Source organism: Accipiter gentilis, chromosome 7, assembly GCF_929443795.1.
Source record: "Accipiter gentilis chromosome 7, bAccGen1.1, whole genome shotgun sequence".
Classification (NCBI taxonomy): Eukaryota; Metazoa; Chordata; class Aves; order Accipitriformes; family Accipitridae; genus Astur; species Astur gentilis.
In genome coordinates this window covers 24,566,637-24,582,260 of record NC_064886.1, presented here as the reverse complement: position 1 = coordinate 24,582,260, position 15,624 = coordinate 24,566,637, and the positions used below count along the sequence as shown (strand labels likewise).

The following is a 15,624-nucleotide window of genomic DNA, read 5'->3' as shown; positions in this document are numbered from 1 at the left end:
TGCACACCTGCATGGTTCACATTGTTTTATTCCTTCTAAAAGTCTTTTTTATTCTGTTTAGCTTTGGTTGCCTATATAAATGGGTAGGAGAGAAAGTCTTTGCACAAGATGGTGACTCTGTGGTTAATATGTATAATTTGAGCCATCCATATACATACAGCTGTCTCTGCTGGCCTGTAAGCGTTTGCTGTACAAAAGAGTGCTCATGTGGATTAAGACTAGAATCAACCGGTGCAACTTTAAGAAGGAATGAATGGACAAGTTGCTTGAGTCTGTCTATTTTTTCTCCCTGAGACATAAATGATACTTTTAAACAGAAATGTTTGTTTATTTATTAGATATTGAACATTAAATGTATTGTGATAGGAACCACCACTTGAGGGAAATTTAGTTACTATAATTTTATTTTACAAGCTAGTGGATGCTGGTATCTGTGCATGTAAAAGGATGACATGCAGGGACACAATGCAAATCAGTCATAGGCTGCGGTTATATAATCTGCTGATGGAGGGGAGGAGGGAAAACAAAACGGCTGCATCTGACCAAAAATAGAGGGTCTTTGACAAGAACATTGTGACTTCAAGATAACTTGGAGAGATGCTGAGGAAGAACTAAAGGAAAATGTGTATTAAAGTCAAATCTGGTATCAATGGAGTCAGAGTTGCCTGGCCATTAAGAGTAACAGTTTAAGATGGTAATCCTGGGAAGCTGACATGTTTGGATATGTTGTGGTTTTTTCACAGTATGCTGGCTAAATGAAATTTTGCCTGTTTGGATAAAGCTTGACCAGGATGAGACCTTTTGGAAAAATACCAAACTCTCTTGTGTGCTGTTGCAAAGCAGTTGTAGTTGCACCTGATCTAACTTCATAACTTTTATGGTTTGGCATATGGTTCTTGGATCACTGCATAGTGCATCAAGAATCACTATGTAGTGAGTCACTATGTAGTGCAGGGATTTGAAACAGATCCTTGTTTCAGACTTGTTTTCAAGTTTGACAAAATATCACTTTGTGTGTGAATTTGTAGTCGCACCTCATACTCTGTCTCGTTCCCTTCCATCTGAATTATGGGCACAGTGCAAATGAAAACAAATCCTGAGAGTTGGGATGTGCGAGATGGGCAGGGTACAAAAGCACTTATGCTAATGCTCTTATCTTACATATTTCTGAAAATTAGGAATAAGCTCTTTCTTTCTTCAAAGTAAAAAGTAGTCCTCTGCTTAAAACATGACGGTCTTTTTCCTTTTGTTTGTGTTGCACTACTGCAAGCAGTTTATCATATCCCACCTGAAGAGTAGCCAAATAAGTAATGTTGCTGTGAATGAGTGAGAAATGAGAGTAGATTGAGCCTGGATCAATAGTAAGCAGTAGTTTGGCTGTTCACAGCAGTAACGTAAATACGGGAGTTGTTGCCTAAAGCTGCCCTAGTGGGCCAGGGAAGTACGTGGAGCAGATTTGGCAGTAAGCCCAGCCTGTAAAACAACATCCAAGTCCTTGCATTTGTCCAGGCATGCCATGTGGGGTTCGAATGACAGTGGAATTTAAGATGAGTGAAATGATCAGTAAGGCTAAGTAAAATTGCAAGGCAGGAGCAAGCTTATTAACAAGCCATCATTCTCTTCTACCTTTAGTGCACCCATGTCTGAATATTCTGGTGAAATAGAACATTAAAAAAAATTGTGGGACTGTTCAAAGTCATTCGGGGAAGGTCAGTTTAAATCTGAAGAACTGCAGAACTGGTTGATAAGCAGTCTTTTGGGTTGTGTTGTGGCCTGCACGTCTCATGAGTTAACTGAACAGCTGCACTTAATCATTTACGTGGCTCTTCTGATTAAATGTCTCAGTGGCACTGAATACTTATGGTTACATTTCAGACAAAGGAGGATAGGTGTGATAGAAGAGAAGATACTTTTGTCAGTTTTCTTTGGGAGGCCCAGTCCTCATTTTTATGTACCTGGGCGAAGGAGAGAAGAATCAACTTTCTGGGGATCTGACTACAAACCCATGGTCTTTCAGCAATAAATTAATGAAAATAGAACATTGGTTTGGGTTTGTGTTGCGTTGTTGTTGTTGTTTTCTAAAGCAGAAACAAAAACTTCATCTGAGGCTGCATAAAAGACATTTGTAGATAGAAACATGAGCAGGTACTTACAGCTAATTTATTACTCCCAGAAATGTAGAATCATATTATTCATATTAATATTTAGATTAACAGCAATTGCCAGTTTAAAAAATGGCTTGTCAGACTGCATTTGGAAGATTAGTCACCACTTCTAAAAATAAGAAATATTTTTAATATAGCAAAATTGCTGGTTGGAGTTAGATTTTTTTTCTGTTTGTTTTTTTTTAACAGGTTGGTGGAGACGGTTATTTTCAAAGTCTTGTAAATATTCCTCTTTGGACTTTCTCTTGGGTCCTTTCAAACTGAGATCTTTCAATTTTTTTTTTATGTATGAGGTTATTCAAGATTGCAGGAGGTAAATAACTTTGAATTCATTGCTTAACGAGAAACTTCATGTTTTAGCAGCTGCTAACTTTGCTTTTTAGGAACAAATTCTGGGAGACATTTTTTTTCATCCCAGATTTATTTAATTTTTTTATTGTTTTGTAAATAGAAAAAATGGGAACACTGCTTAAACATAAATTCGGGGATAAACAGTGTTTGTACTATGCTGGAGGGGAATGGAATTGTGACTTGATTGTAGCTGTGACAGGGCACAAAGTGTTACCTTCTAACTAGAGTTGTTTTACAGAGTAACCCTTTGCATCTTCATACCCAAAATGAAAGCATACTCTAAAAACAGAATGGTGGGCTGATAACACAGTCATGGTGCATTTATTAACCATTAGTGACAATGATTCACTGCTTTTGATGGCTGCATAATGGGCTGTAATAATGTCTGTAATGATTTATAGCTACTCATGTATCTTAGATGCTTTCTAGTAGTTGTTCTCTAAATCAAGAACACAAAGGAGATGAGGAGATGGAGTAACTGTGTGATTACAAAAGGCTTTAACAGTGTCATTTGGGATAACTGTACTCAAGTGACAAGGCCACAAGAGAATGTGTGGTTTAATCCAAAGAACCACTAAGAAAATCTGTCAACATTTTGTATTTTGCATAGCTTCTTTAAATTAGGTCAGAGTCTCTGTATTTCATCAATGTAATTTGTCAATTTTAGGCTTTTGAGAGCAAATGCTACTGTCTTTCAAATTGCCTAGCTTTTTTGGCTGGGGGCAGGAGGTTAGGCTGATTAGGTACAGTATGTGGTGAAACCTCCACTCCTGCTGGAATAAATGCAAGCCATGTAGAACTCTGAAGAGATTCAAAGTTTCAAGGGCTTGGATGTGGTACAGTTGTGAGGCATGCTAATATGGTCTCCCTTCTATTTTGGGTGATCATTCTGAAAGTTGCTGAAAAAATGGCGTTCGTGCTCAGCTTCAGCCTCCCCTTTCTCATTTGGCTGTGATTCCTGTTTCTGCCTGTTATGCTTACTGTGTCAATCTTAGCAAAGTGAATTCAAGGTGTTTCTGATCCTACATTCTTGTGAGCAGCTGGGAAAACAGGAAAGTTTCAGATAATCATTTTGGCTCATTTCAGTCCTCTGATGTACAGAGCCTTTGAGTTTTGAGCACCTGAAGTCTACATTAAAGCTGTATTGCAAAATATATTGGTGAAAAGCTGTAATGTTAATGATTTTAAATACTGAGTTAACTATATGGTAGGATTGCCTGCTGTGGAATGGTTTGCACTCTGTCGTGTTGTAGGACAGCTGCATAAGTACAGTGTAGTTTTGCTGAGGTGTGAGGAGTTTCCAAACTAGTTTGTTTAGATACTATCAATACCAGTTCTCTGCCTCTGTGTGTCATGCTCTGTTTGATAAACAGAAAGAGGCATGCCCCCATTTCGGTCTCCCTCTTACTGTGTAACCTCCCCCCAGTGAAACTTCGTGCCTTGGCTTATTGCATTCCTTTTCTACCAGTTTTCACAAAGACCCTACCCTATGTCACCATGCTCTCCTGTAAACCAAAATATCCATTTTCTTGCACACTCCTGTCTTGTTTGCTATGGCCCTACTCACACATTCTGATCTTGGAAACTTGGGTTCTGCTCAGTGCTTGGTTCAGGACTGGAGCAGACTGTAAACCTGGAGGTGTGTCTGTGTAGAGCAGCAGGTTGCTATCAGCAAGCTCATTGGTGTTAGAAGTTGATCAGTGGTAAAGGCATCCATGTAGGTAGTTAAGTGAGGATTTCAGTTTATAGGTACAGCATAAACCAGAACTTTGAATAACTGGGGAGCCTTTTGTGGAGTCTGTTAGTTTTGCCCCCATAAAGGAAGAGTTAGGTTGTGGATGATAAATTGGCCTGCAATACCAAGAATCTAGACAAACCTTTGGCTGGCAACTACAGCATGTAATTCCCCTATTCTCTTCAATCAGTATTTGCCTAATGTCCTCACTTACCTTTACTATCAGTCTTCTTCCTGTGGGTCAGGCACAACACACCAGTTTTTGAGTGCTCCATCTTCTCTCAGTTCCCATGTCTACACATACCAGATGCCTTGGGATTGCAGGTCTGCAGTCCTTTCACAAATTCTAACAACCGATCATATAGAATAATATACTTAAACTTCAGAATAGCAGTGACAAATAGTCTGTTAATACTATATGTTAGTAACTGCTGCACAGATGTATTGTGTCATTTTAAAAATCTCCCCAAAGGCCATAGTGTATTTCTTAATATCTTCTGAACTACTGGGTCGTGTTAAGATGACTTTCTATGTAACACTGAGTGACAAATGAGGCTTCATCAAACTGGAGGGCAACAGCTTCCATTTTGTCTACAAGGGTATTATGCAGTAAAATACTGTGCCCTCTTGAATGATGTACCCACAGAGAAAAAAAGTAAGCAGAGAGGAGCCTGTAGAATGTACAGATTTTTAAAGCAAAAAGTAAATATTTTTCTTTTTTAACCTGTTATGAGTATTAATGAATAATCCTTAAATACCAAACCACAAGCTCTATAAAGTTTTCATTTGAAGACATGCTTCATAATCAACCAGAAGTACCAGGAGGGCTGGAGAAGGCACACGTATAAACACTGCCTAGCACTTCCGGTTGCTATTTTCTGTTCTTGTAACTGAACTTAGAATGACTAATTCTTGTTGAACCTTACAGTTACAAGCTGGATTCTTTACCTGCTTTGTACATCACTTTTTATCAATGTATCTCAAAGCACTCTGCTATGAAAGATCATGAGAACTTACATCTTTTAAAAGAAGGAAAAACCCCTCAACTGAGATTAACTCTATTTGCTGCAACAGAAGCACATAATTTTCTGAAACATGCTTATGACTTAGCCAGATGCATTTGATTTTTGTGTTTATTTAGTCTGTTTTTCTTACATGCCAAATAAAATTTTATGACTGTTCTTTCCCTATTTGGAACTTAATTCTGTTACTTCAGGGTAAAGCTGGATGTACTCGGAAGACAGCCGTTCTAGTTTAAATGCATACCAGGCTGTGGCCTAAGGGTTTAGTTGCATGTTACATTTTTATTTGATAGTGAAAACACCTGCGGTTCCTGTCCTGGTTGCCTGTTTCTCCCCATGTCCTAAAGCTTGCTTTCCTGTCAGTTGTGTGTATATATATACAGGTGTTTACGTTAGTGCCCTGCAAATCTGATTGCCAAAATCATCTGGGTTAAAAATACCTTTCTTCTCATTTCCCCTCCCCCTTTGTGCATGCATGTGTGTGGGAGGGTAGTTGCTGCTGAAAAAAATATAACATGTAGTTATACCCTGAGAGCCAGTATGTTCTTATTTTATTCAATGTCAGCTGTAAACATTTGACATGCTGTATTATTCTCTTGCTTAAACTAGTGCAGCTTCATTATTATTCTGCATTTCTACTGAGGATAATGAATTCTCATCCAGACTAGAATTTGGAAGAGACTGATAAGACCCTGCTGTTGAGAAGATTGTTTTTCTTGTACATTTCCAGTATTCTTGCTTAATAAAAGAAAAGGAGTGAAAATCTGGTGGGCACAACAGAGCTGCCTCTAGAGTACATGATTGACAGAAGTAAAATTTATTTTTATCCTTTTTGCGTTATCTGATATGACCATGAAACAGAGCACAAAATCATGGAAGAGGGAGAACTGCTTCATAAAATGACAGTTGTTGTAAGTCATACTTTTCTGAAAGCTTAAACTTGCACTAGTGTTTTGTGTGTTGCTAAACTTGGTCTATAAGGATGTGTCTTACCCCCTGCTCCACCTTGCTACCTTAATTTTTTCACAATTTATACTTTTTTAATACTATTTTTGGTGGCTTACTGTCCAGTTATATGCCTTATAAACTAATGCATTGCTGTGGTTTTTTAGGGGGCTTTGGGTTTGTGTTTTTTAAGTTGATGTTTAAACTTGTAGGAGGTGTGTGTGGAGAACTTACAGCTTGCAATGGAAAACTGGAGTTAAATACCCAATTATAGAACTTTAGTGTGGTAGTATAACCAACAAGAACTCTCATCCATTGTCTTTTTAAGTGCACAAAGGAAAACTATGACTATTGGGTCTTTATGAACTGCTGCAAATCAGTAGGATAATGAAATGAAAAAATGGAGCTGCATATGGGTTTTGTTCCTATTTACAGATATTTCTGTGGCATTCTTTATAATGCCATCATGTTCAGAAAGAGATAATGGTAACTGTCATGAAAGAACTGAAAAACAGAAGAGGTTGTAATTCTTTTTAAAGTTGGGTAGTGGAGGCAGATTATGTGGTTTACCTGAGAATACACATGATATCTGTGGCAATGCTCAAGTCTTTCCTCATGCTATTTAAAGGACTTGATTACTGATCTTGTTTTTGCAGTAGTATTTTTATAAGACCTAGATCGAGTTGCACTTTCTTAGTACCTTATAACAACTCCTAATGTCTGAACCTGTTTGTTTGTGGGCTTACAAACCTAGAATAATAAAGTGGTTTGGATAATTTTGGCACAGGGCTTGTGTTCAGTCATTTGATAGTAATTGACCTTCCTTCTGCAGAGAAATCTGGCTCACTGCACAGCTGCACATATGCACGTGCCAGTACATCGTTGAAGAGTGAACAACTGGTGGGCAAGCATTACTAGTCCTGAATGTGCAGTCTAATATGGCAAATAGAGAGCAAAATGTACTTTAGGAGCAGTTGTTCTGGATATTATTTAATTATATTCTCCAGTTAGGCAGCTTACGTTGAAGTGTAGTTAGCAGCTTAGTAAGGGATGAGCCAGCATTGTTTTAATACTGAACAGGAGCTTCTGTAAACTAGTCTGTTTCCAGACAGTAGCAAATGTACATTCAAAACGACAGACCTTCTGGTTCTCATTGATGCAGGATGACACAGATGCCTGATGTAAGATTGCAGTGGAAGTCTGCAGCTTTATATAGCTTATATGCACTACGTGAATATAGAGCATCTGCTAACTTTTGTGTTCCCTCAGTAGTAAACCTGATCTCAGCAGGGTGGGGAAGAAGGCTTCACTAAATTTCTAAAGACTTGGTGGCTTCTCCATGCATGGTAGTATTAAAAGTCTTGAGTTAAAACAAAGCTGAATTTCTTTCTGTGCTAGCTATCCAGAAGAACTCCTTTGGTCATAAAACACAATTTGTTTGACACAGTTTTGTTCTTAGCCAACATTGACTTCTTGTTTTGTTTCCCTGTCTCCTTTTAAATGCTTACTGGAACAAATAAACTATTAATACTACTTCTAAAACTGAAGTTAAACTTACTGGTCTATAATCCTTCAGCACTTTTTAACCTTTTATTTAGTCCAGTTTTCTTTACTCTGCATTGCTATTAACATTGTTAGCAATTTACTTAGTCGACTTTACTAAATTAAAAGCATTTAACACACCTGCCTTTTCAGGGTCATAGCAGGCTTTTGATGTGAATGGCACTGCTTCTCTTGGTCTTTGTATTTTGCTGTGTCTATCCTATTTAGCATCTTGCCCCCATGTGCTTATGATAGTTTTTATGCTCTACCTTGGTAATCTGACCTAGTTTCTGTTTCTTGAATGCTTCTTTCTTATATTTTATGGTTAGTGAAGGCCTCGTGACTTGGCCAACTTCTTTACAGTCTTTCCTCCCCCAATAGGATTGTTTGGATGTAATAGCTCTCCTGAAAAGTAACCAGATTTCCATAACTCTGTCTTTTGCCTTGGACTGCTTCATAACTTTTTTGCCTTGCACTTGCCTATTGTGAGACTTCCTTGAGTTTGTTTACTCTCTGCTTTCTTGAAGCTCTGTGTTGGATTTTTTTTTTTTAACTATTCTCACTCCTTTCTATCGTAAGGGTTGTCAGCTGGTTTGTTGGTTCTTTTGTCTTTCTTTCTTTTTTCCCCCCATTTCTTTCACCCAAGTTATATTTATCTTTGTATGTTTACTAGTTCCTTCAAATTGGTTAGAGGGCTCTTCCAGATGGGATTCTCTCTACAGTCTTTAATAGGACAAAAATAATTATTGGTAAATAGTCTAGTAGAATTAATGACATGATTTGTAAAGATCTTAGTAGTTAGTGTTGTCCTTTGTATGAGCAACTAACAGGTTATTTTAACACATGACTACAAGTGGGAGGTTTTGTGTGTGCAAACTAAAATAAGTCTACCTGTTTATTGATTGTGTCTGAAAATGGTTTGGGTGATTTAGACTTCAAAATATATTGTTTCCACAGTCTTAAGCATCCTTTTGGGATTTGGTGTTCGTTAGATTCATAGTTCTTGCTCTAAGTTTCTAGCTTCCTGTTTTTTGAGCGTGTGCATGTATGCTGCTGGGGAGGGGTAATGGGAGAGCACAGTGCCAGACTCATTAGCTGTTTGTTGTGGAGAGGGACCAAAGAAGCCTGAGTCAGAAGAGTGCTCTCCTGCCTTCTCCATCTCTTTCCCAGTTCTTCCCAGCTGGTGTTGGTAATTCTGTGCTAGTCTGATCTCTCCACCTCAGCTTGATGAAACTTAAATTTTGAATGTATATCTGCTTTTTGTAAATCCCAGTGGCATTGAAAGTGGACAAATAGTCTTAAATATTTTAAAATTCTTGATTGTTGCTGCAAGAGAAATAAGGGTCTTTACAATAGTGAGACTTTTAAGCACAAACAATGTGCTGCTACTGTTCGTAAAGCCATTAATGACAGTAAATGGTTATGCACAGGACTTGAAGTTTTCCAATTGTTTTCCTATGAAGTTTTAATTATTATTTCAAAATTTCTGTACCTGTAAATTTCATTTCTAAGTTTTGAGTAGCTGGATAATTGCTTTTTTTCTCCTCTGACCTACATTTCTAATACTAATAATGAGTTAGGAAACAAGGACATCTGTGATCTTGCACATGAATATACCAATAGATGTGGGAAAACCTGTAACTGGCTACTGTCTGCATTTCAAGTTTTGTGATGGGAAACAGCAAAATGAAAGACCCCCAATTAAAGTTTTTAAAAATGTTTGTTATCCTAGTGAAAGGATAGGGAAATGCAGTTTTGATAGTGTTCAACATAGTGAGCTTGTGTTAATTATTTGTATGATATACAAAATAGTCCTTCCTGAGTATCCTGATCCTTTTAGGATATGCGTATTTAGAAATTAACCTATACCAATTTTTTGTTTTTGTGCTCATAACACATACAATAGTAGCTGATGACATAATATGGACAATTGTTATATATGACTATATGTAATATATATAAAATCACACAGTGCTTATAAAACTACTTAGTACTTGTCTTAAATGCAATTTTGTGCCTTCTTTAATAGATTACTAATAGAGCTGCTCCTTGCCCACGAACCTTCAGGTTTTGTTTTGGTTTTTTTTGTTTTGATTTGGTTTGTTTTTTTAAGTCAGAGGAATATAGTCTGTTCCTTGGTAACAGTATGCTTTCTCTCCATTTGAAAATGCTTCCTTGTTGTCTCTGAGGAGATGCTGTTTTGTTTGTTTCTGTCTTGGTTAATTTTAAGCTGATTGCTATTAGTGGAACTGATACTAGAATGACTTCATTAACATACTAATTGTTTTTATCATGGAAAGGCCTAAAATACATAACTTCCTGTCTGGATATTTTCTCTGACTGTGAGAGAGACTAGATTTATTTTAAAACAAGTATTAATATTCTACTGATACTTAGGATAAAAAGGTATTTTCTAAAAAAAAAAAAAAAGCTAATACCCAGAGCTGCAATTAATATAATCCAGTCTGGATTTATGGAAAATAATTGTATAACATGATGTCTCATTGTCACATTTGACACAGGAGCATTTAGTTTGCATTTTAGTTTGCATTTTAGTTTAGTTTTAGTTGAACTTACCTGAGGTCTCCTGCATACTTACTTTATATAATTATAGAGGGAAGGGTCTATTCCACAAGGGGAAGGAAACAAGAGTGGAAGCATGGTGGTTACAAAATAAGAAAAAAAGATGTGTTTTCTAGTCTTGTTTCAGACAAATGTCTCATACTGGCAGTTAATTCAATATTGAGAAGCGGGGCAAGAAAATCTGCTTCGGTTCTGTGAGACAAAGCTGCTGATTTTGTTAACTGGACTTGTGCTCCCTCTCAATTGCTTGTTTTTCTTTGGAATATTTCCTGTGTTTTGGATAAGTTAGTGAGATCTGAGAATATTTTGGTTTGGCTTTTTTTTTTTTTTTGCTGAACAACTTGTGCTCAGACTTTGTGAGACTGCACTTGAAAAATGCTATTCTGTGGGATGGGTAATTGAGAGTTTTTCAAGCAACCAAAAAAGGCCTTTGGAATAAGATTCTTCATAATATCTCTAATAATATTCTTTGTTAGGCCCTCTTTTGATTGAATGTTTTTAGGTGTTTATAATCTTGACTGAAGTATGAGTCCCTGTAAGATGCTTTCTAGTGTTAAAGGAGAGAGAGATTATGTACGTGATATTCTGGTGCTTGTAAGTGTTGACTAGTGGGCTTACAGACAGTATCATAGTCCTATTCACGTAAAAAAGATTAATTTTTAATGGATTATGGTAGAAAATGTTTAATTATGAATGGAATGTAGTTACAAAATATAGTTTGAATTAAGTGTTCCAGCTCAGATCCTTTCAAGATTTTTAAACCTGTTTTCTGTGTGTATTATGTTTTCAGCCACTGAAGATGTGTATAAATTGTGGAATCTGGCTGAAAACAAGATTTACAACAGAAAACTATGCTGTAGTCGTATTTAGCTGTAAATGTGGCTGGGGAAAATTTAAAATTAAGAATTACACTTTGGCTAGTGTAATGGGAAATGTCTAGGATGTTGAAAACGGGCCATACCTGGGAAACAAAGGAATTTTTAATGGCATTTTTCGAATATTGCATTCTGACTCTGTTCTTTTAAATTTTGTTTTCAGATCTTGAGTCAGATGACTGTGCGTCCATATACATCTTTAATGTAGACCAACCATCATCCTCTGTAAATCAGCCAATTTGTATTCCTCGCCATGGATTGCAGTCTCACTCCTCTCCTCTGTCACCACCTGCAAGACTTCAGAGTCATAAGAACTATGAAGGAACTTGCGAGGTACCAGAATCCAAATATAGTCCACTAGGTGGACCCAAACCCTTTGAGTGCCCTAGTATTCAAATTACATCTATTTCACCTAACTGTCATCAAGGGATTGAAGCCAGTGAAGATGAATTGCACACAAATGGCACAGAAAATGAATATATGGAAAGGCCTTCACGGGACCATCTCTATCTTCCTCTTGAGCCATCATATAGGGAATCATCCCTTAGTCCAAGCCCTGCCAGCAGCATTTCGTCCAGAAGTTGGTTTTCAGATGCTTCCTCTTGTGAATCCATTTCCCATGTTTATGATGATGTAGACTCAGAGCTAAATGAAGCAGCTGCTCGATTTACCCTTGGGTCTCCTTTGGCATCTCCTGGTGGTTCTCCAAGAGGTCCTAGTGATGAATCTTGGCAGCAGCCTTATGGATTTGGGCATGCCTTGTCACCTAGACAGTCTCCCTGTCATTCTCCTAGAACTAGTATTACAGATGAAAATTGGCTAAGCCCTAGACCAACATCAAGGCCCTCGTCAAGACCTACATCCCCCTGTGGGAAACGACGACACTCCAGTGCTGAGATTTGCTATGCTGGTTCTCTCTCTCCTCACCATTCTCCAACTCCATCACCTGGCCATTCTCCCAGAGGAAGCGTAACAGAAGACACATGGCTAAACACTTCCATCCATAATGTACAAGGCCTTAATTCTGGCCTTTCACCATTTCAGTGTTGTACAGAGACTGATATTCCTCTAAAAACAAGAAAGACCTCTGAGGATCAGACTGCCACTTTATCTGGAAAAATAGATATCTGTCCTGAAGAACAGGGTAATTTATCATCATCCCTTGAAACTGCAGTAGATGACTGCTCTGGATCTCAGCACACCTTGAAAAAAGATTTGCCCGGAGACCAATTTCTTTCTGTTCCTTCGCACTTTACTTGGAACAAACCAAAGCCTGGTCATACTCCTATATTTCGGTAAGTGATTAGAAAGTCCCGATGCATTAAGACTTCTTAAAGAAAACTTCTTGTAGGCAGGTAGATGATACCATTAGGAAAAAAACAAGTTGAGACACCAAATACCCATCTTTTTCTTCTTTTAAAAATACAGTAGCTGCATTGTAACATAGGATTAGTTTTATTTAAACAAAGTTTGTTTGGATACATGCCCAGCCCAGCTGAATCAAATGACTGCAGATTTTGTGTGTGATTTGTAGTTCCATCTAAGCAGTTCACATTTTAATATAGCTAAAGAAACCTGACTTACACAATTTTATAAAACTGTGAGACCACAAAAGAGGTGGGGAGTTTTTTGCTTTTGTTTGTACTTGTTTCTTTGGGTTGATAGAATTCTAGAAATAGAATAGAGAAAAAAATTTGCATGCCATACTGAAAATCATCCAGAAAGAATTGATTTCTGGGCTGTAGTTCCAAGGGTATTTCCACCATCATGGTGCTGAGTTAACTAGCTCTTTCCTTTTGTAGTCCTGTCACGTGCTAGCAGCATGATTTGTGGAGGCTCAGAAGAGGGAACTAGTTTGGTTGGGGGAAAAATTCACCCTCTTTCCCATTCTGTTACTTTCTAGATGGAGCAGTTCTGTAATCTTTCCAACTACATAGCTCCTGGAATCACTTTGCCAGTACAATGCAGTGGGTAGAGTAGGAATGAGAACTCCTTAAGCAGTGTTGCTGCTGGATGGACAGATACTGTGATTTTACTCAGCTCAAGTTATCCGTTTGATTCCTGAACCTTTTTCTTGCTCTACTGGGTTTTAAAAATAAGGGGTAGGGAGGTACTGGGAGGAAGAAGCCATGGACGTTTTGTAAGAAAGGTACATTAGATTAATATCTGTAAAGCACAATTATCCATATAAAAGCCATATTATAGGTTTGAATGTCAATGCTTCCATGCTAGTTCGTATTGATTTTAAAATAACTTTGATTAAAATAGTATTGTTCTGTCCACAGGCAACACTTAAGGTTTGCTCTTCAAGGACATAGTGGATGAAGCAATTCCTCTTTCTTGGGTGGGGGGCAGGGAGAGATAGAGGAAAAAAGCAAAGCTTAAATCCTAAAAATGGCAAAATATTCAATAAGAAGTGTTCTTCTCATTGCAAAGTCATTTTTGCAAAGCACTTGTTTTCACACTTTGTATTTTTAATTTTAGAAAGAATGGCTTAGAAAATATTCATGGTTTTAACATTTTCCTCCTCCCTACCACCTCCTTCCCCCAAAGTAAGTGAAGCAAAATAAAGAAAGAAATGTTTCTTACCAAGCTTCAGAGACGCCCTATAGGACGCTTTTTTCCCTGCTTCTCGGAGTTTTAAATTCTTAGCAGAAAACTAGAATTAACTATTGCCCACTAAGACAAGCTTATTGAAGAGGTATTCTTTTCAGGGACCTCCCTCAAAAGCAGAACTTGTTGAAAATTGGATGTTGACTTTCGTGGCAACATGCTAGTTTTTATATAATTCCCCTTTCTAGTGGTTTTTTCCAAATTCAGATATCATTCTTGCATCATTTTAATGTCTCGATATGTTATTTCCTGATGACTTGTCAGATGAACAAGCCTGTTGGAAAAAATGTTTTGGAATATCTGTTCTCATTCTCTGTTGGGTACATGAATATTCTCAGTGATGGAATATAGAAGTACTCAGTCATCTTTTAAACATTGCTATAGCTGACCCTTTCCATGTGTGTTTTAGGCAGAGAGATAATGGAGAAAATTCAACTGTAACTTTTACTATTGAGTACCTAAGAAGGAAGTTACAAACACAAATGGGTGAAATATAAACCAACACTTTCAGGGTACAGTGAAACATCGTTAAAACAAACGGAAGATAAGCACATAGCCTTAAGAGCTTCCCGAAGGGTAACTTCTAATGGGTACTATCAAACAGACTTCAGTGTTCATCTGAGTTCTAACAACAAACTTCTCAGTTTTACTGCTGAACATATCCCTATGTGTTGATAGATCAGTGTCACACAGAAGGCTCATTTTTATCAATACAAAACTTCTGTTAATTTTAAAACCAAGTTTTGTATAAATTCTTTACAAATTGTCAACTAGCTTAGATTGTTAATATCTAAAAATATTTAAACAATGCTTATTCAGCCATTTTGTCATTCTTACATAATTGTATAACCACAGATTTTAATTTCTCCTCTCCTCAGAAATGTATTGATTTTAGTGAGTAGAAGTGGTTTTTGTTTTTTTTTTTTTCTTTAATGTCCTTCTGCATAACTGACGTTTATGAATGTGACGTTTAACAGTAAAGATGCAAAGCTGCTAGCTGGAAAATTCTGTTTTACCAGATATGAAACTACTGTGTTGACAAATACATTAAGTATCTTGAAGTTTGGGGGGTTTTTTAATTCTGTTGCATTCTGCTCAACTGTTAATAAAGATGTTCAGTCTGTTACTAGAATCTTTTCATTCTAAGTAAAACAATGATAACTATTTTTCCTTAATTGTGTATTTTGGAATTGTATTACATTTATGTAGGATAATCAACAATCCTAACCTGGCATTTCTGTTAGCCCGCAGGCTAACATAGTCCATAAAAGGTGAGCGCTACTGAAGGGTAAAAGCACATGAACATATAGGCACGTGGCAAGATTGGGTGTGGATCTATGGTTCTTTTGTGGGATGACCAAAATAGTTACAAAAATAGATATTCACTTAAACCTGCTTCCTCTTGTAGTGGGGACAACTAAGCAGAACTAAATAAAAATCAATTTTACTGTTTTATTAAGAAATAAAAATATTTTTTAAATGTCAGAATTTACTTATAAGCTGGTACTGAAGAACTTAACTATTAAGCTGTATACATTTGCTGGCAAAAATGTAGTCTCACTGTTACTGTTGAATTAGTGGAAATGGCTGCTTTGGCAACTGTATCCTCAGTGAAATGTTGAATTACTTAGCAGTTGTTGCCTGTTCCACAGGTGCTAGGAGAGTATGCATCTTCAGTATGTTAAAACATTTCATTCTGTCATATAATATTTTATAATTTTGATGCTTATAAAGTAGGGGACCTAAGTTGACTCTTACGTTTTATGGATAAAAATGAAATGCAAGAAGATCCA

General features: G+C 37.1%; 1 protein-coding gene across 2 annotated transcripts in view; it reads left to right on the top strand.

Annotated features, from left to right (window-relative positions):
- NFATC3 (nuclear factor of activated T cells 3) overlaps window positions 1-15,624 on the top strand; it is a 76,461-nt gene that overhangs the window by 5,499 nt on the left and 55,338 nt on the right. For both annotated transcript variants that reach the window (XM_049805276.1, XM_049805275.1), the window contains exon 2: window positions 11,382-12,513. In XM_049805276.1, the coding sequence (XP_049661233.1) occupies window positions 11,382-12,513 (1,132 nt within the window). The remainder of the gene's footprint in view (window positions 1-11,381; window positions 12,514-15,624) is intronic.